The 26,058-nt window shown below is 33.2% G+C and overlaps 2 protein-coding genes, 1 long non-coding RNA gene and 1 pseudogene across 6 annotated transcripts; all 4 read left to right on the forward strand.

Annotated features, from left to right (window-relative positions):
* Positions 1-857: 857 nt before the first annotated feature.
* Positions 858-1,794, forward strand: LOC137811407 (protein P21-like). The gene has a single exon (XM_068613140.1). The coding sequence runs from the start codon at positions 897-899 to the stop codon at positions 1,572-1,574; it is 678 nt and encodes a 225-aa protein (XP_068469241.1). The 5' UTR covers positions 858-896; the 3' UTR covers positions 1,575-1,794.
* A 2,961-nt stretch (positions 1,795-4,755) lies between these two features.
* LOC137811406 (thaumatin-like protein 1) lies at positions 4,756-5,714 on the forward strand. Its single transcript, XM_068613139.1, has one exon. It carries the CDS (start codon positions 4,872-4,874, stop codon positions 5,598-5,600), a length of 729 nt encoding a protein of 242 aa, XP_068469240.1. The 5' UTR covers positions 4,756-4,871; the 3' UTR covers positions 5,601-5,714.
* Positions 5,715-15,042: 9,328 nt separating this feature from the next.
* On the forward strand, positions 15,043-23,842 carry LOC137811395 (uncharacterized). Of its 4 annotated transcripts, none has more exons than XR_011081076.1 (3): positions 15,043-15,951; positions 16,051-16,254; positions 22,875-23,842. It is a non-coding gene; the product is annotated as an uncharacterized lncRNA (long non-coding RNA). The 4 variants fall into 4 exon arrangements; XR_011081075.1 differs by having other exon boundaries at positions 22,878-23,842; XR_011081077.1 differs by having other exon boundaries at positions 22,881-23,842.
* Positions 20,399-20,504, forward strand: LOC137813185 (small nucleolar RNA R71; annotated as a pseudogene).
* Positions 23,843-26,058: the final 2,216 nt, after the last annotated feature.

Raw genomic sequence — 26,058 nt, forward strand, 5'->3', positions numbered from 1 at the left:
ACCCCTTCCATTTGGATTAGTTTCTTAAGAATGAAAATGAAATGTTAATATCATATCGACAAGGAGCAACATGCCAACACCAGACTTCGTATATCATCAAACGAAGACTTTATTTGACACCAAATTTGTTGCTTTCCTGTTGCATCAATTAAACTCATGGGGGTAACGAGTAACTATGTATGTTTTTTTTAAAAGATTGCAAAATATTGCACTTATATAAAAACAATAATAACTTTTTTTACATATACTAAAGTACCATCCATTTACGTTGTGGTGCTTATTTTACAGATGTTAAGGGCTCTGAAACTTCATTGTGTAATTCATATACGCCTGTTTTTTAGACTTAGTTTTTATATTATTATTTTTGCAGACTCTTAATCTTATGTCGTAAGTAGATAAGTTAGTTCTTACGTGTTGAAATTAGTTTGGCATGTTTTCATATTTGCGCATTTCCATTTTCAACATTCATTGTGACGGGGAACCAAAAAAATCATAAACCTTTCTCTTTTTCACTTGTTCGTAAAAATCTTTTAGATGGCTGCAATGCAACATTGTTTTCTGTTAATTTCGCAATTTATTTCAAAGGTTGCAAAAATATAGTTTTTTCAAATTACATGGCTTTCCACAATCACGGCTCAAATTTAAAACACGCTTCAATGTATTAACGTGACTTATTTTGGTAAGTATCTTCAATTTTCTACAGATTCAGTTATTTTTTATTTTAAAACGCACAACAACTCTTCAAAGTCCACAATTTAGATCTTCTCCATGACAACACCAGCTGAACTTTTCAAAAACCATTTGCTTTTCAAACCTACCAATATGCTAAATCAACCCTATAAAAGTAATACACACAAACACAAAACCTCTTACCCCTTTAACAACCATCAATAACAATGGCAGTCACCAAAAGCCTCTCAATATTTCTCTTCGTCGCCGTGATCTGCGCCGCCGCAGCCCAGGCCGCGCAGTTCAACGTCACAAACAACTGCAACTTCACGGTGTGGGCCGCCGCCGTGCCCGGCGGAGGAGCAAGGCTGAACCCTAACGAGACATGGAGCATCGAGGTGGCGAACGGCACCACGGGAGGGCGCATTTGGGGCCGAACAAACTGCACCTTTGACGACGCGGGACGAGGTGAGTGCTTAACCGGCGACTGCGGCGGTGTTCTCGTGTGCAACAATACTCACGGTACACCCCCAAACACGCTGGTGGAATTCGGGGTGAACCAGTACAGCAACCTCGACTTCTACGACATCTCCCTGGTGGACGGTTTCAACCTTCCAATTCAGTTGAACCCGACATTTAACTGCAGCAGCGTAAAATGCGCCGCCAACATCATCGGAGAGTGCCCCACCGAACTGCAGGTTCCGGGCGGTTGTAACAACCCATGCACGGTTTTCAATACGACAGAGTACTGTTGTACCTCCGGTGCTTCGGGGTGCGGTCCCACCGATTATTCCAAGTTCTTCAAGGAGAGGTGCCCAGATGCGTACAGTTACCCTATGGATGATGCCACCAGCACATTCACTTGCATGGGAGGATCTGATTATAGGGTTGTGTTTTGCCCTTAATTCATTTGTGTTTATTTTTGTAATTGCTTTTTTTTTTTTTAATTTCATTATTCGTATTGTTATTGGATACTTTGATATATGTATTATGACAGAAAATAAGATGTTATTGGAGGCGAGGATCTCTCTCTCATGGGATGTGGTGCTCTTTGTCCCAAAATAAGTTACAAAGATTTACATAAAAGTTCACATGAAAGGAAACAAGTAGTTCTTGTTCTTGGAACCCTAGAGAGTTTATTTATTATGGCAAGAGGGCATTTCCAAAGGAAAATCAATGTTGTTTCCTTCTTATATTTTATGATGAATTTCTTAAAATTGAAAAAAAAAGGTTCTTCTAATGTATTTAATTTTAAAAAATATATTTACGGAATATAGATTAAAATATTATTTTTATTGACTAGGGATTTATATAAAGAATTTCAATTGAAAACATTATGAACATGTTGTAATGGAATGCCCCTATCTCTACGACTTATGAGTTTCATTCATATGAACAAAATAGTTTTCCACTGCCATCCATTATTTATGTTAGACATGCATATTTCCCAATTTTGACAAAGGTAATTAAAAAACTAAGAATTGAACAGCGATGTTGAAATGAAATTGAAGTTTTTATACATTTTCTTTCCTGGTAAAAAAAAGTTGTTAAAATCAGTTTTGAACAAAAAATGTTTGATAAAATTACTTGTTTAAGTGATTAATAAATCTAAAATGATAAAAAAGAACATCTTTAATTATATAATTGAATAAATTACATTTGCCTCTACTTTAAACTTAGTTAAATTAATGACATAAAATCTTATTTAGATAATACACTTTATGTATTGACTCAATAATATGTAAGTTGATTAGCTTTTATTATAATTTTCTCACATAAGTTTTATCAATCATGACTCTAGTAGTTAATAAAATGTAATTTAAAAATAAGACCCTTAAATATCTAATATTTCCAGAGTGAAGGCTAATTAATATAATTCTATCTAGTCTCCAATACATAACCATAGCTACTTAAAAAATGTATTAGTTACTTGTTATTTAAGAGATTTTGATTATAAGGGAAAAGGTTTAACGATTGAAACTAATTTATAAATGCAACCAATTAATTTGGACTATTGTCCATATGCACTTGCATTCTTCATCCTCATATTTTAAAGTTGCACTCCCATAAAATTTTAAATTTCAATTTTACTATTTTAAAATAAATTATTAGGTGTGAATCTTCAATGTGTTTGTGTTGAAGTATTTGGATACTTGGTGACTGATTCTGAAAAGTACGATAACAAAAATATGTATTTTAAATTGTATATTTTGAAATATATGTTTTGTATTCTAAAATAAAACAATTTAACTTTCTACCATTATGAAATTTACCATTCAAAAGAGGATCTAAATGCACATGACAAACTACTTCAAAAACAAAAATGAAATACTTACCGAAATTGCATCACCAAGCACCGTGCAACACAACTAGCCACCATAAAAAAGCCACTAAACACCAACAACCACAGTCACTGAGCACTACCAACTTCACAATAACACAAGCACATCGAATGTCCATAATTCAGAAGGGTAATTGGTACTTCAAAATTTAGGGGGTGTAGCTTGAAAATATGGGGGTGGAGAATGGAAGGGCCTTGCCCATCTTTAAAGTGTAGGCCTTTATTGAAGTTTTTATAGGAAACTGTTTTTTAGTATTTTGAAGTATAAGAATACCTTTGAAGGATAAGAGACAAGAACATTTTCGTTAATCTTCTACTTGACTTAGACATAAAGGTAGCAATTATATCCGAAAAGAACGTTACCTGGGAAAAATCAAAATATCAAATTAAATTAAAATAATCAGGTTAAAGAAAAACAAAGGAATGCAAAAAAAGTATTTCAAAAGACTGAATTTGTTGAAAAAACTAAAGAAGCAAACTGAAATATAAAACTTTTTCCAACAGAACCAATCTTTCATTTTTGTGTAAAGCACTCTTTATTTCCTCGGTGATTAATTTAGAGTACTAACTTAAAATTTTAAAAAACTTATTAGATTGAAATAATCAATAATTATTTATAACATAATAAAATATAATGGGATGTATCTGCGACCTAAGATAATAGCGAAATGTGCAGAGTTGAGTGACAAATAAAACAGTATTTGAATATAAAGTTGAAAAGTGATATTTTGAAGCAATATTTAACATTTGAAAAATTAATATTTTTATTTTTAACTTAAAATACTTATTTATATATATATATATATATATATATATTATTAAAACAAGTTGTAAAGTGTTTATTTTTAAAGTATGGTTTTCTTTTTTCACAAAGTTGAAGTTGTTAAAACATCTGAAAATTGGGTGGCACGTGTAGGCGTGTCTATTTTTTTGAAGTATTTGATTGAACTGGAGTGTAACTGTTGTGTTTGACCCGAATACATAATACATAGATATGATGACTAATATTTTTAAGTACAATTTAAATTAAAATAAAGTTTGGCAGAGAGATAAGGAAGAAGAAGAAATGAATAGCCGCCTCAAAGCTTTGCGACTAATTTTCCACGCACACTGTTCATTTAAAAGCGATAGCTCCACACCAAACACCATGTGGGTATATTATGAGATTATTGAAACGGTCTTAATGTTCTTCTCTCAAATTAATGAAAAATATATATTTATCTTTTATAAGGGAAACTACGTTAATTATAAAGATTTGAAATGGATTGTATAAATGAAATTATAATCAATTTAGAAATATAGTTAAAAAAAATTAGATATAAGGAGAAGTAGAAGAGTAATATTCTATTTATAAGAGAAATATGATGACTTAATAAAGAACAGCATATAACATACTATTAGAACTGAGAGATAAGGGGAATAACAACTGGTAACATTCTAAGACATAAGAGTAATTCTAATTTATATTTTATATTATATTCAGTATATTTTATATTTTATGCTCTTAAATGTCAAAGTATTTTTTTATAGGTGGAGTTTTCTCCTTTCTTAATTCATGAAATTTGTAGGAATACAATCTGATAACCATCGAATTGAGAGAGATTTCTCTTGATCTTGATTAGAATATATATATATATATATATAATAATAATAATAATAATAATAATAATAATAATAAAAGTATAAAATTAAATAATATGAAAAAATATTATTAAGAATTATAATATGATCGTATAAAAATTTGATTTCTCAACGTATCATTACCATTCATATAAATTGTTAAAATCTCTCTACACTCAACCATGTAAGGCTATATAAACACCAAACACCAGTTTTGGAATCCACACTGAACACGATAAACATGGCTCACTCACTCTCCCTAACGCCACTTTGCGCCCTCCTCATGCTCGCCTCATTATCTCTCGCCACCGCTGCAAACTTCGAGATCGTCAACAACTGCCCCTACACGGTGTGGGCGGCTGCCAGCCCCGGCGGCGGGCGGCGCCTGGACCGCGGGCAGACGTGGAACCTGTGGGTGAACGCGGGCACTGCCATGGCCCGCATATGGGGTCGCACCGGGTGCAACTTCGACGGCAGTGGGCGAGGGCGGTGCCAGACAGGTGACTGCACCGGCGGCCTGAACTGCCAGGGCTGGGGCGTTCCTCCGAACACCCTGGCGGAGTTCGCCCTGAACCAATTCGGCAACTTGGACTTCTACGACATCTCCCTGGTGGACGGTTTCAACATCCCTATGGACTTCTACCCCGTGAACGGAGGGTGTCACAAAATCAGTTGCACCGCCGACATTAATGGGCAGTGCCCTGGGCCATTAAGGGCCCAAGGGGGATGCAACAACCCCTGCACCGTGTATAAGACGAACGAGTATTGCTGCACCAATGGGCAAGGAACTTGTGGACCCACTACGTACTCTAGGTTCTTCAAAGATAGGTGCCGTGATGCTTACAGTTACCCTCAGGATGACCCTACCAGCACCTTCACTTGCCCTGCTGGTTCTAACTACAAGGTTCTCTTCTGTCCTCTCGGAGATCCTCTTCACATGCTTCCTAATACCACCACCAATCAATATTAAAATAACCATACCAACGCTGTGTAGATCCTTCGATGGGCCTACCTACAAGGAAATGAAGTTTTTTCACAACTTCATTTTTTATCATCAATAAAATTGGATCTCCTTTCTGTTTCATTTGATCTCTTCTACTGCCATCAAATTAGAAAATGAAATCTCTCTCACTCAACTTTCTATGTCGCGCTAGTTTCTGTAAGGAAAAAGTTTCTTTAACAATATCATCATAAGGAAAAAAACAAATATTTCACAAACACTTATATTAATATAATAATATTTTGAATTAAAAAATATAATGAAAATAATTTAAAATATTAATTTATTGAACTTTTAATATTATTATTTTAATATTATTTAATTACAAATTTAAAACCTATACTATCATGCGATTTCAAGACTTTTTAAACTATCATTTTTCAATGTTTACCTATTTCTGATTATGATTGATGGTAATATTGTTAAACCTGCAGCAGATTGAGAAATAATTCTTTCTTGAATGAACCAAAAATACATAAATGATCATGTCCCCACAAAGAAATATGACTTTTAGTTTGAAATGTTCAAATATATATACTAATTTAATTAAATTCACTAATCTGTTAATGTTTTTTAATCAAAGTCCCATATGATAATCTCTTCATTGTATTTTATTTAAACTGAGTTTCTCTTAACACTTGCCATTTCAGTTGAACTATTTTTTTCATTTAAAATAATAATTTATATTTTGAAATAAAAATACGTATATAATAATATAGAAACTATTTAAAATTAATTAATAACAATGCTTAATATCAAAATTTAATTTAATTTTTTCTAAAAAATATATATAAATTCATGTATATGATTGACGAATTCCACTCAAATTTAGGTCTTTCCTACTCATCATATACAATCTTAAAAGACAAATTAATTATTTATGTAATTTTTTCTGCATTTTCTATTTTTATATTTTCATTAGCGAATTACATTATTTGTGTGAATTCTCGAAATTTTGAAATTTCATTCTATGACAGTTGTAAACTTACGTATCATGATGTGACGTATTTGATGCTGTTATTAAAATAATATTTTTCTATATTTTGATACTGAAATATTATGTTACTATTAATTTTTAACATAGGAGTATTTTTTTTTCAGAATTATAACAACGTAATGATTTTCGTTGTCTTTAATGATGAAACATGGGATTTGAATGTGATATATGATGGAATAAGTGGGAACTGATAATTTTATTTTAGGGACTGTTGTCACTGCATGAGATCATATTGCTTTAATTTAATATATCTTACAAATATAGTATGTTTTTATCATCAACTGAGGTTTAAAAAATCACACAGTTGCATAAAGAAGCAGCCGAATAATGATGAGAATTAAAAATTTAATATTGTTTTTTTTTAAATGGCGAGGGCATGATTATTGTCATTTCATAAAGGATCTCTCCTATGCCTATCCAATGTTTAAAGATCTAAGTAGGTAAGAAATTATTGCATACGCTGATGTGATATGATCAAGATTTAAACCTAATATTTAAATCTTGTTTAAGATAATAAATTTCAATAAAATAAAAGTTATTTAATTATGTATAAATTAACATTTTAATTTGCGAAAATTATAATCAATATAAATAAAAAAACTTATAATAAAATTTCTTATAAGATTTTGAAAAGAATTACTAAAACAATACGATATAATAAGACTGGATTAAAATAGAAATAAGAGATTATAAAAACTACGAAGCTCAGACACTTCTCTTAAATAACGTGTCAGTGTCAGATACTCATGCCGCACACATATCCGTGAAGTGTCTAATTCAAAAAGTATTTGTTGGATTTCTGACAATTCTAGTACATAGTGTCCAATTCAAATTTATTGTATAAATTTTTATTATGATTATAAAAATAAGAAACAAATCCTTTTGAACCAGTTATGAAAAACATTTTTTTTCTAAAAAATAATCTAAAAGATACTTGTGCACATAAATCTTTATTGTAAATTTATATAATTCATGATTATATATTATATAGATATGTATCTCCGTATCCTATATTTTAAATATTTTACGTATTTTCATGTTAGTGTCCGTGTCCGTATCCGTGTCTATGTTACGGACTATAAAAAAAAGCTTTATAAGAAACATATATTATTAATTGCTTTTAACGGAATGACATAAATGAATGAAAGAGAGGTGTGGGATATGAAATGTATGTGGACAATAGTTAAGTAAACTAAGTCGAGGTCAACGAAGGGTGTTGTTTGGCTGTGATTGGGTATCTCATTTTCGGATTAACTTTTGAAACTTCAATTCAGTGAATGGGAACTGAAAAGCTTTTGAGGCGTGGAAGAATACTATATATCAATACAGTTTGCACTTAGCATAATTTACTAAATTTGTTTGCTTAGTACAAAATATCGTAAAACACTTCCCTTTATCAAAATTTATAATAATTTCTTTAACCATTACAACCAGTAACTAGTTTATAGTTTTACAAGAGAAAAGAAACAGATTTTAATTTTTTTTTATCAGAAAAAAAAAATCTGTTTTGCACTGGTTAAATTAAATTACCCCCCACCCACCCCACGAATACTATAAAAATCATAACAACAACGTGTAAATATGTTATGTATACGGTCTCTGTAATTTAATTTGGTTACTTTTTTTAAGGTTGGATACCTAACTTTTTCTGGTTTCGATTTTTTGTTTTTTCGATTTTTAGACTTAGTGATTTTCAGTTTGTACTTCCCTTCTTTGAGATAAGCGGGAAGGGATACTTGGAAAGATGCTCTGACACTTAAGTTAGTTTGAATACAATATGCAGGTGAGTTAAGAGTGAAAAATTACCTTTAACGATGAGTGTATGTATTTATAACTTTGGGATGAGTCTCAACTGTTATGGGTCTACTCTTAGATTCAGATAAGGGCCCAATTGTGTCTTAACCATAATTTATAATTAATAGGCAACTTCTTCTTCCACCTTTACAAATTTCTTTCTGCACTCCATCATTTTCAGATAAGACTATTTCCCCCTTTAAAAAATGACTTCCGGATTATTCTTTTCGAAATATTTCCAAAACATCTTTTCCAGAATATGTTTTATGAATTCCGGATTTATCAATCCAGAAATGAAAAAAAAAATGTGTTCCAGAAAATGTGTTCCATAATGAGTTTTTTGTCTTTCAGATTTTCTACTCCGAAAATACCCTTTGCTTACGTAACCACTATTTCAGAAACACCTAAAACTGTAAAAGATAATTTTGAAGAATGTAGAGGTGCAGGAAGAAATTGCCTAATTAATATGGTTTAAGTAAATTAAATTGTTTGTTCTTAGGTTGATTCGATCTCTCGAGTACAAATTATTTTTTAGTATTTATATTTTTTTGTATATATAAATTAGAATAGCTGATTCCGGATTTGTTTGAGTTCAACAGCACCTTTCCTTGCTCCTGAGGCCCAATTTACTTTTTCTTTTCAGTTAATCTCCGTATTCCGAACCAGTATCTATCATACACCATAGTACATCATTAGAATACCATTGAAAGATAATATAGAAAGTGCAAAAGGAATGCAAGGCACGTTCTGTTGAATATAAATATTAATAAGCATGCAGTTATCAGAATTTTGACTAAAGGAATGCAATGCACGTTCTATTCAATATAAAAACTATAAAGACTCTATATTGAAAAACAATTTTATCGGATTCCCAAAGTTCTAATAATATGAAATAGGAAAATGAAGTTTTGACACTATCACTGATAGTTATCAGAGTTTAGGGTTTAAATATAAATATATATAATAAAAAGTAAATTTGTAATTAAATGATATGAAAAAAATATTAAAATATTAATATTGGAGTTATAATTAATTGTATAAAGTTTTTGGATTTTTAATATGTCATTATCTATGCAATATATTAAATAGGAACTTTTTCAATAATCTCATGAGCAAAATTTTAGAGCAAATTGCACTTACTCACTCTAAGGTCTAGTAAAATTTCCAGCATGCCTCTCCACCCTTTTTATCCCTACACTATTTTTCGTTAATTGTTTGAAAATCACTGTATAGACTCCCCTAGTTATTTAAAAAAATATTACACTGAATCCCCTTCAAGGGAAGTTATCATAAACATAAAAAAAAACAAGGGGTCATGCGTAATCTCAATAATCAGAGGGAGTTAGAGGAATTCACTCTATTTTTAAAAGGTGCTACACATTTATTATCTTTTTACTTAAGCCAAAACTATCTTGCTAAATAGTTTTAGAACAAAAGTTACATTCAGATAATGATAACATATGACATTCATATAATGCTGCACAGTGAATATATTGATAAAAAATCACTTTTAAGTTTGTAATTACTGAAAAACAGAACATGATATGAATTTTTGCAAAACCAAAGAGTTTGCTGATTGGATCCTTCAGATTAAAGATTGAGATATGGATTTAAACGAAGTTAGTGAAACAACTATTGAAATATCAAAAGATTTTTTAATTGAAAATATTGAACAACCTTTATTGAAATTGGTTGAATTTGTTTATCCTGACTTCATACAAAATCTGACCTCTGATGAATTTTTTAATGATGGTGCAATACCTTGTCCTACCACCGAATGTGTGGACCAAGTCAATGAGTTTATCTTATCATTAATCCCCGAAGAAGAAATTAGTTATTTAAGTTCAGACACACCTTGCCAATCTGATAAACAACAAAAGGTTCAAGCTGAGTGGTTTACATCATAATTTTTGAATGATATCAACTATTTGGGAATATTACTAATCATTGTCTTAAACTAAAAGTTGGAGTTTCGGTAATGCTTCTAAGGAATATTGATCAAACGAATGAACTTTGTAATGGAACAAGATTACAAGTCATTGACTTGGGAAAGAATGTTATTGGTGTCAAAGTTATCACTAGAAAAAATATTGGTGATAAAATATTTATTCCTAGAATGAACTTGATTCCTTCTAATCAAGGCCTGTCTTTTAAGTTTCAGAGAAGACAATTTCCAATATCTTTGTGTTTTACTATGACAATAAATAAAAGCTAAGGTCAAACGTTTTCTAAAGTTGGCCTATATCTACCATGTCCATTATTTGTACACATGGGCAATTATATGTTGTTGTTTCGAGAGTGAAATCTAATATATGAAAGTGATTATAACAATTTTCATCCGTTGTTTTTTTGTAATAACAAGTTTATTCTTTTCTCTGATAGTAAATCTTTCAACAAGACTATAAAGGATATCCAAGAAAGGTACAAATCTATACTTATTTAATAAATTCAATAATTTTAATTATCTAAATTTTTAGTTTTGTTAAATTTGTTTATTCTGAATAGTCCTACTTCAGGAATTTCAATGTGCTTAGTAACCCAAATGTGCATATTCACTATAGACTGTAATCTAGTTATTATAGTTTACACATGTTCTGTATTATAATAGTTTACACAGGTTTTGTTACATACTGCTCCCTAATGAAAGCGATCAGTCGTGAAATGTGTTTATTTTTGTATTATGTTCATTTCTTATAACAGTACATTGCATATGAACATTTTTTTTATCAACATTTTATCTCATTTAAAGCATTCAAACACCGAATTAGGTATTACGAGATTAGTTCAATTTTAAAAAATAAATGTTGTAGTGCATACACATAGGAATGTTGTTGTTTGTTTACAAACTCAAGCAGGAGAGGTACCTCACCCACTTCGTCAGGATGGTGTAAACCAAAATTAATATATATTTTTGTTAATAAAATTTCTTATATTATTTTACTTTATTTTATTTTTTCTAACACTATTAACCTGAGTTGTATGTTTGGTTTAAACTACTGAGACAGAAGTTATGAGAGGTACTCAATCATTATTCATAATTTATAAATTTTTTTCTTTCTTTATTAATGGTACACATGGTTACATTCAGATTTTTGTTTTATTTCTTACTTTTTTTGGTAATATAATTAACGTGTTGTGTTAATTCAAATATGTTAACATTAAATATCATATTTCTCAACACTCATATTATAACACCTAAAGAAAAGTAGTTATGTATTCCATTTTTTTTTGTTTTTAGTCTTTTTTGTTATGTGATTGAGTAGATCTTCTCTCACAAAGCTTTAATAAATGTAGCATATTTATCGATACATCATATTTCGGAATTGTTATTGTGAAAATTATTTTACTTTATCCATCAAATTGTTGCAAAATTGTTGTATGCATTCACGTTTAAATAGAGTTATGAAAAAGTAAAGAATTTGTTGCATTATTTCTCTTAGAGTACTTGCTCTAATTCATCATTTGTTGTGTTATGTTAAAAGTGTTTATTTAATAATAGAAAGTTATCATACTATGTTTTCAAAATTAATGCATACATGTAGGATATATATGATTATATATTTTAAGTTCTGGCTTGCTGTCTTAAGAAGGATGTGTTGACTACTTTCGAAGTGGTTAACATGCATAATAAATAAGGAACACCTATATATTATTTTTAATTTTTTATTCTTCATTACTACGCCATATTCATATTTTATGTGAAAGATACAATATCCTTTATTTTTGCAGCTCTCAAAGCAATAAAACTTACTCATACATCAAAATAAAACTTCATTCAGAGAGTTCATTTGATTACCATGAACAAAGAAATAAAAGGTATATATTTAGTTGATATAATTTATTATTTCCTTATTTAATACATGTTATTTAATTATCTGGTAACATCAGAGAAATTCCAAAACTTGCATATTCAAAGGAAACACTCTTCAATCATCCTCTATTGATCTTTATTTTTGTTAAATTCATACTATTAGTTGTTTTTAAATGTTGATCATATCTATTAGATTATATAATTGAGAATTGATGTAATTTTAATTTATAAATTATGATAGAACTTATATCAATTTTATCTATTATTAAATTATATAATTGATGTAATTTTAATTTACAAATTATTATCCAACTCATATTATCTTTTAGAATAAATACCACTCAAGCAAACAAAATAGTTAAGGGGTCACTTCATAAGCAATAGTATAAAGCCACACGCAATAAAAATATTATCTTTTAGAATGTTAATTTTAATATATTACGTTCTAGAATGTCCAATTAAATGTAATATATAAAGTTCCACATGTCAAGATAATCTAATTAAGTATAAAATTTTAGAAAAATCACCGTGAGTCCCACGGGTTATTGTAACTAGTTATCATTAAAATCACTCTACACTCAAACTTAATGATATATTGAAATTCATATTTCTTATACCACCATATTACAATCTCTAATATTATTTTTTTATATTATTTAATTACAAATTTATTTTTTAATTGTATACAACTATTTCAAAGTATCATTTTCCATAACTCTACATAAACACCAAACACTAGTTTTGGAATCCACACTCAACATATAAACATGGTTCACTCACTCTCCCTAGCACCACTTTTCTTCCTCTTCACATGCTTCCTAATACCACCACCAATCAATATTGAAATAACCATACCAACTCTGTGTAGCTCCTTCAACGGGCCTACCAACAAGGAAATGAAGTTCTTTCACAACTTCATTTTTTAGACTGTTTCTTCCTGCACCTCCACATCTTCTTCTGCCACTTCCATACACAACATAAAAATACATTTTTGTCCTTCTTGTATCACCCCAATAGAGTAGTTTCCGAATTATGTAATTCGGAAACTCATTTGAAAAAAGACTTTCGGATTACATAATCCAAAAGTTAAATAAGACTTCTGGATTATGTAATCCGGAGAATAATCATGCATTTGAAAAATGACTTCCAGATTATGTAATCCAGTAGCTAATTACAAATTTGAAAAATAACTTCCAGATTACGTAATCCAGAATATTATAAAGGGACATTTTTGAAAATTTGAAAACTTATGGAGGTGAAAAAAAAAGGTATGGAGGTGCAGGAAGAAATAGTCCATTTTTTTATCATCTGAGAATTAAAAATTTAATATTGTTATTTTTTTTTAAATGGCGAGGGCATGATTATTGTCATCACCTAAAGGATCTCTCCTTCGTCTATCCCGTGTTTAAAGATCTAAGTAGGTAAGCAGTTATTGCATACGCTGATGTGATATGATGAAGATTTAAACCTAATATTTAAATCTTGTATAAGATAATAAGTTTCAATAAAATAAAAATTGTTTAATCATGTAGTTAAATTAAATTTTTAATTTGTGAAAAAATATAATTAATATAAATAAAAAATTTATAATAAAATTTCTTATAAGATTTTAAAGTTAAATTAAAATTTGAAAAGAATTACTAAAATGATATGATACAATAAGACTGGCTTAAAATAGAAACAAGAGATTAAAAAAAGCTTTATAAGAAATTAGATATTATTAATTACTTCTAACCGAATGAAATGAATGAGTGAAAGAGAGGTGTGCGATGACTTGAACAATAGTTAAGTAAACTAAGTCAAGGTCAAGGAGTGGTGTTGTTTGGATGTGATTGGGATCTCATTTTCGGATTAACTTTTGAAACTTTCAATTCAATGAATGGGAACTGAAAAGCTTTTCAGGCGTAGTAGAATACTATATATCAATACCATAATTTACTAAAATTTTCTGCTTACCTTTCTCTTTCTCCACCAAAAAAACACATCATCGCTTTAAAAACTACAACCATGAGTTTGACTAGTAGAAGCAAAATCTTATATGCCAATAAAATCAAAAGCCAAATACTAGTAACAAAATTTATAATAAATTCTTTAACCATTACCACCACTATTAGGTTTGTGCTACTGTTATACTAAACTAGGGTTACCATAAAAGATTCTCTGCCTTCATTCATATTACTTAGCCCCTTTTAAGGGTATAAGTGGGCCATGGGCCTTACAATTAAAACTGAAATACATAATAATAAATGGCAGACTTCTCAAGTAGTGGCCTAGTTTTATCCAATTACAAAATCATTCATCCACATGGATTGCTTTTTGGGCCTGATACTTTTATATGGACCGAGTCTAACATTACTATCCGGCTCCGAAAGCACTTTGCCCTCAAAGTGGAGCCTTTGGATTGGTTGGGTCGTTGGTGGGGACGTGGGTTGGGGTAGGCTCGCTGGATCATTGTTTTGGTTATGGAGTGGGGGTGTGGAGTTAATTTGGGCCGTGAAGGGTGTGATGGGTGGGATATTAGATGTTGGATTATTGGGGTTTGTGGGTCCGGGTAGGCCCACTTGATCATTGTTTTGGTTATGGGGTGGGGGTGGGGAGTTAATTTGGGTCGTGAAGGGTGTGTTGGGTGGGATATTAGATGTTGGATTATTGGGGTTTGTGGGTACGCTCGTGTTGAAGATAGGGGACGCCGTTGAGGGATTAGGTTTAGGTGGGGTTGGCGTGAGAGATTGGGCCTTAGTGGGTCGAGTTGTGGGTGTGCTAGAGTTGTAAGGGAGACTAGCCGTTGCAGAATTAGGGTTTGACGAAAGTGCAACGTTAATTTGGGCCTTGGTGGGTTGGGTTGCAGACGCATTAGGGTTGTGAGAAATTGTAGTTGTTGTAGGATTAGGGTTAGGTGTGGTTGGAGTGTTTTGAGCGTTGGGCTCGAGGTGTGGCAGCACCGCACCGCCTATGAGTGTGCCGCGTGTCGCGCGTCCAGTGGCTTCTGCAGGAGGTGTGTACAGATCATTAAGAGACGTGGAAGGATGCGCGTGTGCGTAAGGCTCGAGGCGGGGTAAGTTTGTGTTATCTGTGAGTGGAACACCTGTCATGTGCTCATTGGTCTCCATGTGCGGTGGGTTCAGATACTTTTGATTTGGAGTTTGAGTTGAGTTAAGTGCTGATGGAAGAGAAAATCGAGTGGATTCAGAATAGGGCGAGGGGGACTCTCCAACTGACCCTTTGAAAGGTCTTAAAAGTGAAACGTGGAAGACCGGGTGAACTCAAGCCGACTCCGGTAACTGGAGTTCGTAAGCCACCGCTTCGATGCGACGGAGGACTTTGTATGGCCCTGCATATCGTGGACCCAACTTTTGATTTGGACGTCGAACTAACGATCGTTGCCGGTAGGGATGAAGGCGCACCCACACCCAGTCGCCGGCGTCAAAGGAGCGATCGGTGCGATGGCGATTGGCTTGGTCGCACATGCGTTGGCATGTGAGACGCAAGTATTCCCGAAGGTCATGGAGGATAATGGTGTGCTCCGTCAGCGTCTCTTGAATGGTGGTTTCGACATTTAGTGTGTTAACAAAGTCTGTGATGGTGGGTGGCTGCCGACTGTATAACGCATGGAATAGGGGTGTTCCAATCGCTGAATGGTATGTGGTATTGTGCCACAGTTCTGCCAAGTGCAGATATTGATACCACCTATTAGGTTGGTTACCCACGAAGCATCTCAGGTACGCTTCTAAGCCGCGGTTTAACACCTCTGTTTGGCCATCAGTTTGAGGGTGGTAAGATGAACTGAAATTTAACTTTGTTCCCTGTGCCTTGAACAGATGTTGTCAAAAGGAACTCACGAATAAGGGGTCTCTATCTGACACAATGGATTTGGGCAGTCCATGAAGGCAACATATCTCCACAGAAAAACGCTTGGCTAGCTGTTGGGCCGTGAAGTGCGTCGGAAGGGCTATAAAGTGAGCATATTTTGTGAGTCTAATCCAAACAACCTAAATGACCGAGTGCCCTGCCGAACTTGGAAGGTGACTGATGACTTTTTACGGCAAGTGCACCGCGTTTGTCAAAAGTAATAATTGTCCCTAAGGACGGATATCGATCCCACAAGGAACAGTGAATTATCGAGTACAATAATCGTTAAATATAAAAACATAAAAACAGAACAATTAAAAGAGTTTTAAATTAATTGTGTTGGCACTGATCAATAAGAAAACAAACAAAGAATTAGTGGTTTCAATTGGAAAAATAAGGATTAGTTTCATCTCTCTCACTCTCAAGTATTTTGATTAGCATGTCAATATTAAGTTTTTGATTGAAATTGATGCCCGTATAAAAATCATTTATATCGATTCCTCGCATATAAAATCCTTAAGAATGTCCCCTAACTATCGATCCCTCGCATAATTATAAGAACAACTTAGAACGAAGCTCAGACGTTTAATAGCAATTAACATTTTAAGTCTATTCCTAGCACTCAAATATGTTAAGTATTGTTGTTTAGGTCCGAACCCTAAAAATACCTCCCGGTCAGATTTAAGATTCTCAATTTGTCACGGAAAATTAAAAGTAAAACAACAATACCAATAATCAATCAATTAGCCACGCATACTTCTATCACCTTCCATTCTCCCAATTAGGTTACAATTCACTCTATGGTGTTTTCCTCTCCATCTGCACATTAAGGTTGAGCCTCTAGCCCTCTATTTATCCTAGTTTTCTAGGGTTAGGTTGTTTCCTATGTCGCGCTAATGAGCTAAATGATAAAACATAAAAAAAAGCCCAATCTTTCTTTGCATCTTTTTCCATTCTGGGACCTTTTATCTTTATCTTTTTAGCTCAAATCATTCATCTTTAATCCAAATCTTCAATCTTCCTTAGAAATCTGCAATTAACACCAAATTTGAGAATAAAATACTCTTATTCAAATAAAGATCATAAAAAATGTAAAAAGGTATAAATTCATAAATTAGGAATTATTTTATATGTAAATTAGCAATAAATCCTCATAAGTGTCTATATTTTAATATGAAATATTACTGAAATTAGACACTTATCACTCTCCCCAACTTAGAATCTTGCTTGTCCTCAAGCAAAGTAAATGAATATATTTGAATTTAAATATCAAACAGCTTAATTCACTAAACAATAGATCAAATTAGAAACTTATGATGCTTCCAAATTCAAATATAGATAATTATAGACACAATCAATTTCCAGGATCAAATCAAAACAAATAAATGACAATTCATCAAGGAATATCTTCTCATATGCTCACGGGTAAGTGTTTCACGGGTAAGTGTTTGTTTCTCTCTATTTTCACTGAATCATAACAAATCACAGTTGCTTTTCATTTCATCTTCAAATCACAAACATATTAGAAACATGAATCTTGAGGTCTTTTCCAGGGTTGTAATGAGGTTGGGCTTCCAAAAAATATTGGTTTTTCTTATATAACAAAATGCACATATTAAAGAAGAAGAACATATCTACAATTCAATTATAGAGAACATATATGTTATCTAATTATCACTTTCTTTCGATGTCACATTTTCCCTCATTTTCTTTTTGACTTTTCATGATTTTCATGAAATTTTTCTATCTTTCTTTTCTATTTATTTTTCTTCTTCTGTTCCTTTTTTTTCTTTTCAATAATAGGAAAAGATTCTTCCTATTTTCAACTTTTTGACTTTCACAATCAGAACCAACATTCCCTTTTCTATAAGTATTGCATTTATGTTCTCCTTCCTTAAACATGCTAAAGGGTAGGAAATTATATCAATAAAGGTTAAGGTGCAATATTAACAAAAAAATTCTTGGCCCAAAGGGGATAAAAAAAATGGAATTCTAATATAAAGGTTGGCTTTTTGGCCCTGGCTCCTAATTAACACAAACAAATGCCTCAAACATCTTCATGCTCTTTTATGATGCAACAAAAATAAAAATTAAGCAACCATAACTGTCAATTCATCAGTAAAACTCTCAAACTGTTTAAGGTTCACACACTCACTTGGTTTAATTGGTCTAATTCCTTTTTGTCTTGTCATTATCTGTCCTAATCAATCATCCTGTTAAATTTATGTATCATACTTTTAACTACATTTGAATAAGGATTCAATCTAATTTTCTTTTCTAACCTGTGTCTAATTCATCTCACTATTTAATATTTAAACACAAATTCTTTTTTCCACAATTCAAAATTAATATTCTAGTTCTTTTTTATTTGAGAAAAATAAACTAGAAAGCAAACAAATTAAAACTGGAAATTTATTCAAGAAAGAAAATTCAAAACCTAAAACTAACAAACTATAAAAAACAACAAATTTATTCAAAATACAAAATAAGCATTTAAAACAAACTAAAAAAAAGCAAATAAACAAAAAACAAAATAACCGAAAAATAAAATAAAATAAATAAAAACTAAACAGAAAATAAAATTTAAATAATTGAAAAGAAAAGAGAATTAGATAGATAGAACCATATTTTTGCTCAATCCTCTCTTCTTAAGAAGTCATCCAGCTTTTTGTTAAAATCTTTATCTATAATCTTGCTTCATTTGCTGGATCTGCCCCCTTAACTAATAGAACCTGTCCTCAGGTCAAAATACATAACCTGCAAAATGATTAGGAGGCATACAAGATTTTTTTTATATTTTTTTTTTGAAAAATAAAATAAACAAAGATAACAACATAAAACTAAAATGTGGACTGGGTTGCCTCCCAGTAAGCGCTCGTTTAACGTCATCTAGCTTGACGCCTGTTTATTTCAAGATGGACAACTCTCTTTGTTGCATCATTCTGTACACATTCTTCTCCTGCATTAAAATTTTTATGACCATAAAAAAGATTTAAAGTTACCTCCTCATCTTGAGTTCTAACTTGAAGTTCTCCTTTGTCGACATCAACTATGATTCTAGCAGTCTTCATAAAGGGTCTTCCAAGTATCAAGGGAACCTCCTCATCTTCTTTCATGTCCATCACAACAAAATCCACAGGGAATGTGAATTTATCCACCTTGACAAGAACATCTTCAACCACACCATACGGATACTAGGTTACTTGATCAGCTAGCTTTAAAGTCATCTTGGTGGGTTTAATCTCCAAATCCTCTATTTTCTTCAGCATTGCCAAAGGAATTATATTTACGCTTGCTCCCAAATCCAATAAAGCATTGGCTACTAATAAAGCACCTATAGACACGGGAAGGTTAAAACTCCCTGGGTCCTTGAATTTTTTAGGCAAGCCTTTTTGAATAATGACATTGTATCCATCCTCCAGCTCTATATTTCTTTCTTCAATATAGCTCCTATTCTTTCGAAATCTTTCAAATGTTGAATCTTGCTTCAAATTTCCTGCAAAATAATTTTTAGGGAGCAATTTATCAAAGAATTTTCTTTCCTTCTCTTTTTTTGAAGGAGAATGAGGATATGATAAATCTTTTTCAAGAACTCCTCTCTCCTTATTTTCACTTTTCCTCTTTATTTTTTCCTCCTCACTTCTCTCTTTCTCATCTCTCTTCCCCTTTGTCTCATCTTTTTCTTCTTGTTCAGCAACTACATTATCGCAATGCTCTTTTGAATTGGTTTGGCTATTGACTGAAAACTGGCCATTTTGTTCCTCTGGAATTTGTGCAATTTGTTTGGTCAGTTGTCCCATCTGGATCTTTATGCTCCTAATCATGGCCATGCCATTGTCCTGCGCTTTCACAATATTGTCTTGCGCGCTCACAATCTTTGTTAGAGCGTCTTCAACTTTATTCATTCTTTCAAGCATGGATGGATCCTCAACTTCAGGTGAATTGTTCTGATAAAAACAATGACCATTAGGATGATCACCTCCACAAAAATCACACATGATTGAGTGACTCTGGCTTTGAGATGAATGCACAACATATAACTGTTGGGACAATTTAGCCATTTGTGCGGTTAGTTGCTCAATCTGTTGTGTCAGAATTTTATTTTGAGCCAAGAGTGCATCTTCTAACGAACCTTCCTTCTGAGTATTTTGTTTATCATGTTGAGATTGATAATCAGTTGACGCCAATGCAGCAATAATCCTTGTCGCTTGTTCTACATCAAGAGTCATCGTTGTGCCTCCAGCTGCAGCATCTAGGAGCATCTTTGTGTCAGATCTGAGACCGGAGAGAAATATGCTCAGTTGAGCAATATCTTCAAACCCATGATTTGGGCATTTTCTAAGTAACATTTTAAATCTTTCCCATGTCTCACAGAATGATTCATCTACTCCTTGTCTGAACACAGAAATTTCAGACTTTGCTTTGATGTAGCGAGAAATTGGAAAAAATCTTTGCAGGAATTTTTCCTCTACCTCCTTCCAACTAGTGAGACTCTGATTTGGAAGTGATCTGAGCCAATCCTTAGCCTTTCCTGCCAATGACAAAGAAAACAAACGCATATAAGCATTTTCAAGATCACTTGATTGAAAGCCCATTGTTCCCACCAATTCATAAAATGTAGACAAATGTGAACATGGATCCTCATGATCCATTGCTTTGAATTGATGAGTAATGATGATAGTGAGAAAATTAGGATTTATTTTCAAGGCCTTAGCGGTAGCAGGTATTGCGATACTAGAATAATGCCTTGGTCCTTGGTACATGACATAATCTCCAAGTGTAGGTGGTGCTTGCTCTTCTGCCATGTTGCTTTCTTCCTAAAACATATTAGTGAGAAAAAAAAACAAAGTATTTTTTTTAAAAAAAATAAAAATAAAAAAAAATAAAAACAAATCTGCAAAATAAAATAAAAATAAAAATAAAACACTAAATGATGTTAAGAGAAAAATAACAAAAATATTAAAAACAATATATACAGATAAAACCAAAACTAAAAACAGAATAAAAGAAAACATAAAAACAAAAAATAACGTACATAAAAATAAAAAATAAATACTAGGAATAAAATAATAAATAAAATAAAGCTAAACCAGAATAAAACTAAAAAATATAATTGTAAACAACTAACAAAATTTCTAACTAACTTACGTAAAAATAAAACTTAAGACTAGTAAAAATAATAATTAAAACAAATAAATAACAGTTACGTAAATCTAAATAAAACTACGTAAACTAATCCTAAAAAAAACTAAAATAAAATATAATAAAACAAAATCAAAATCAAAACAAAATAAAATAAAAATAAACTAAATTAAATAACGTAAAGAAAAGAAAAGAAAATAATATAAAATCAACAACTTTCTTTTTTTTAAAACAGCAAATCTATAATAAAATAAAATCAAATCTAATTTTAATAAAATAAACAAAATCAAAACAAACAAAAAAATAAAAATAAAAATAAAATATTTACAATATTTAGGAAATTATACTCAACAAATCAAATCTGTTCCCCGGCAACGGCGCCAAAAACTTGATGACTTTTTACGGCAAGTGCACCGCGTTTGTCAGAAGTAATAATTGTCCCTAAGGACGGATATCGATCCCACAAGGAACAGTGAATTATCAAGTACAATAATCGCTAAATATAGAACAAAACAATTAAAAGTGTATTGAGAGTGGTTGTATTGGCGATGATCAATAAGAAAACAGACAAAGAATTAATTGTTTCAATTGGAAAAATAGGGATTAGGTTTCATCTCTCTCACTCTCATGTATTTTGATTAACATGTCAATATTAAGTTTTTTAATTGAAATTGATGCCCGTATAAAAATCATTTATATCGATTCCTCGCATATAAAATCCTTAAGAATGTTCCCTAACTATCGATCCCTCGCATAATTATAAGAACAACTTAGAACGAAGCTCGGACGTTTAATAGCAATTAACATTTCAAGTCTATTCCTAGCACTCAAATATGTTAAGTATTGTTGTTTAGGTCCGAACCCTAAAAATACCTCCCGGTCAGATTTAAGATTCTCAATTTGTCACGGAAAATTAAAAGTAAAACAACAATACCAATAATCAATCAAGAACTGAATATTAATATATAAAATATCACCTCAATACATAAGAGTTTGAGCAGATTACTCCCAATCCCAAAGGGTAGAATTAGCCACGCATACTTCTATCACCTTCCATTCTCTCAATTGGGTTACAATTCACTCTATGGTGTTTTCCTCTCAATCTGCCACACTAAGGTTGAGCCTCTAGCCCTCTATTTATCCTAGTTTTCTAGGGTTAGGTTGTTTCCTATGTCGCGCTAATGGGCTAAATGATAAAACATAAAAAAGGCCCAATCTTTCTTTGCATCTTTTCCATTCTGGGACCTTTTATCTTTATCTTTTTAGCTCAAATCATTCATCTTTAATCCAAATCTTCAATCTTCCTTAGAAATCTGCAATTAACACCAAATTTGAGAATAAAATACTCTTATTCAAATAAAGATCATAAAAAATGTAAAAAGGTATAAATTCATAAATTAGGAATTATTTTATATGTAAATTAGCAATAAATCCTCATAAGTGCCTATATTTTAATATGAAATATTACTGAAATTAGACACTTATCAGTGAGTTATAAAGTCCATTGATATTTCTTCTCATACCTGTTTTGGAATCGGTAGTGGTTGTAATAACCCCTGAGTTTTGGTTGGCATGTATTTGTTTTGTTGACATGTGGGGCATTGTTGGATGAAACGGTGGACGTCTCTGGTCCATTTCGGCTAATAAAAAGAAGTAGTTATACGCTTAAGCGTGGGTTTAATGTCGGAATGGCCGCCTGCAGGGGTAGCGTGAAATTCGACCATGATGCGGTGGCGAAAGTCATGCACTGCAGGCACAAAAATCTAATGGCAGAAGAATAGTAACCCTTGGCTAGTGGAGAAGAGGCTCGGTTGTGTTTGACTGCTGGTGCATGCATGAATAACTTCCTGACCTTCTGTGGATGCAAGATACTGTTGGAGGTCGCGAACAAGCTGAGGAATGGGCGATGATAGAGCGAACAATATGGTTGATTGATTCTCTCTTTGTCTTGAAAGGGCGTCAGCCACTGCATTCTCCTTCCCAGGTCAGTAAACAATCTGAAAATCATACCCTTGTAATTTTGCTGTCCATTTCTGTTGCTCTGGGGTTTGTATGATTTGAGAAAGTAGTGTGTTTAGGCTCTTTTGATCTGTAATGATTTTGAAATGCTGACCTATGAGATACTTACGCCATTTTTTTATGGATTCTGTAATGGCGTACATCTTGCGTACATACACTGAGGAAGCTTGGAGTTTGACACTCATCTTTTTTTACTGAAGAAAGCCAGCGGACGCCCTGATTGACTAAGAACAACACCAACGGCCACGACGGAAGCGTCTGTCTCTACCACAAAAGGAAGCTTGAAGTCTGGCAGGTGTAGGGTAGACACTTTTGCTATGTGTAATTTTAGATTTTCAAATGCTTGCTGCGCGAGTTTAGACCATGTAATTTTATGGTGCTGTAATAAGTCGGTGAGAGGAGTGGCAAGAGTGGCGTATTGCTTGATGAATTTTCTGTAGAATCCGATGAGGCCGAAGAAACCCCGTAATTCCGTGAGTGAGCGTGGCTGAGGCCATTTGTGGATGGCCCTGACTTTATCTGGGTCTGGGTGTACTCCTTGAGCAGAAATTATATGGCCTAAGTAACTGACTTCTGTGGTTGCGAAACTGCATTTGGAGAGCTTGGCAAAGAATTTTTGATTTTGTAATACTTCCAATATAGTTTTGAGATGAACAGTATGCTCCTGCAAGTTTGGACTATAAATCAAAAAATCATAAAAAAAACTAGGACAAACCGGCGAAGATATGGTCTCAGTAGATCATTCATTGCTGCCTGAAAAGTAGAAGGAGCGTTAGTTAAACCAAATGGCATCACTAAGAATTCGTAGTGGCCATCAATAGTGCGGAAAGCTGTTTTGTGAGTGTCTTCAGGAACTAGAAGTATTTGGTGGTAACCAAAATGCAAGTCTATTTTAGTAAAAACAGTAGCTGAAGCTAACTCATCTAGCAATTGATCAATAGTGAGAATGGGGAAATGGTCACGCACAGTGGCTGCATTCAGGGCTTTGTAATCCACACAAAAACGCCATGTTCCATCCTTTTTTTTATCAATAGGACTGGGGACGAAAACGGGCTGGTACTGGGTTGAATAATACCCTCCTGCAGCATCTCAGAAATGAGTGAGGTAATAACTTCCTTGTGGTGATGGGGGTAGCGATATGGTTTCACTCTGATAGGTGAGGTGTTGGATAACAGAGGAATGTGGTGGTCATGGGGTCTTTGTGGAGGTAACCCACAAGGTCTTTGAAAAATGCTTTGATATTCTTGAAGAAGTGATTTTATGGGTAAGGGCAGATTGACTAACGGGGAGGCAGGGTTGTTACACTCAGTTGTGATGGGTGTAGGAGAGTTGGTTGGTTCCACTAATAAAAGGTGTAAGGAGGCAATAGAATTAGTGGATAGGTAGTGACAAAATTGGTGATATGTGGTGGTTGATGGGGCAGTTGAATTGGAAGCTTGTAAAGTGATGTGTTGCTGGTTGTGTGTAAAGGCTATACTGGGAATTGAAAAATCTGCTTGGATGGATCCCAGTGTGCTTAGCCTTTCAATGCCCTAAACCACATCTGCGCTCTCAACGGGAAGAAGGTAAAAGGGAATAGTGAATGTAGATTTTTGGAGAGAGATGTCAACTATTGGGCAAATGCCTTGGCACTTAATGAAGGCGCCATTTCCCACCATTACTGAAAGGGGTGGGCTGGGTGATATGGCTAGGTTTAAATGATGGGCAATGCGAGGTTGAAGAATGTTGTGGGAGCTGCCCGAGTCAATAAGGACAGTGACTAGGAGGTTGTGAATCAATCCAATGAATTTAAGGGTTTTGGGGGAAATGGTACCGGTGAGAGCTTGAAGGGAAAGGTGAAAGTGTATGGTGTTTGTGTAATCCGTAGCTGGGGAGGGATCCTCTATGGGTTCGGATATTGGTTCATCCAAAAGCAATAAGAACTGAGAAGTAGTGCATTTGTGACCAGGAATGAATCTTTCATCACAGTTGTAACATAACCCTAAGGCTCTTCTTTCTTGCATTTGAGATGAGGATAGACGTTTGATAGGGAGATGAGTAGCTGGTGGTGCAATGGTAGTGGGTCTGGGTGGGTGTGTTGAAGAGGATGTAGGGGGAAGTTGATGATAGGGCTGGGTTTGAAAACGGTTCTGTTTGGGTTTGGAATCTCTGAGTTTGTCTTCAATAAGCTTAGCTAGACCAATGGCTTGGGCTATAGAATATGGGTTCAATATGATGAGCTCTCTACGTATTTTCGTATGCAAACCAGAAATAAAGCAATTAAGTATAGTTTTAGGAGTGAGCCCCACAACACAATTGCATAATCTTTCAAACCTGCCTTGGTATTCTGTGACTGACGTGGTTTGCTGGAGTTTGAACAACTCTACTTGATGATTGATATAAGTTGATGGCCCAAAACGCAGTTCCAGGGCCCTTGTGAATGAATTCCAATCGGTAAGTAGATTGTTATTGTGCAGCCATTTAAACCAGGATAGAGCGTCCCCCTGTATGTGAAATCCCACCATGTAAGGCGCTGGTCTGGGGGTATTTGATAAAAAGAAAAGTATTGGTCTGCTTGAAAAAGCCAATCGAGGGGATGTGTACCATAAAAAAAAGGGAAGGTTCAGTGTCGGTGGCCTTATGGTTGGGGTTGGAGGTTGTTGATGATGGTTGTGGAAAGGAGTGGACTAGTGGCTCAATGGTGGGAGTTGAGTCTCGGAATGAGAAACGGTGGTTACCTGGTCCATGAATGATGTGAATGTAGAATGAAGGTGGTCGTTCTTTGCTTCTAAGGTGGATTGTCGGTTAGAGGTGTCCTCTAGCTGGCCTTGGATCAA

The sequence above is a fragment of the Phaseolus vulgaris genome, chromosome 2 (genome assembly GCF_000499845.2).
Source record: "Phaseolus vulgaris cultivar G19833 chromosome 2, P. vulgaris v2.0, whole genome shotgun sequence".
NCBI classification, from domain to species: Eukaryota; Viridiplantae; Streptophyta; class Magnoliopsida; order Fabales; family Fabaceae; genus Phaseolus; species Phaseolus vulgaris.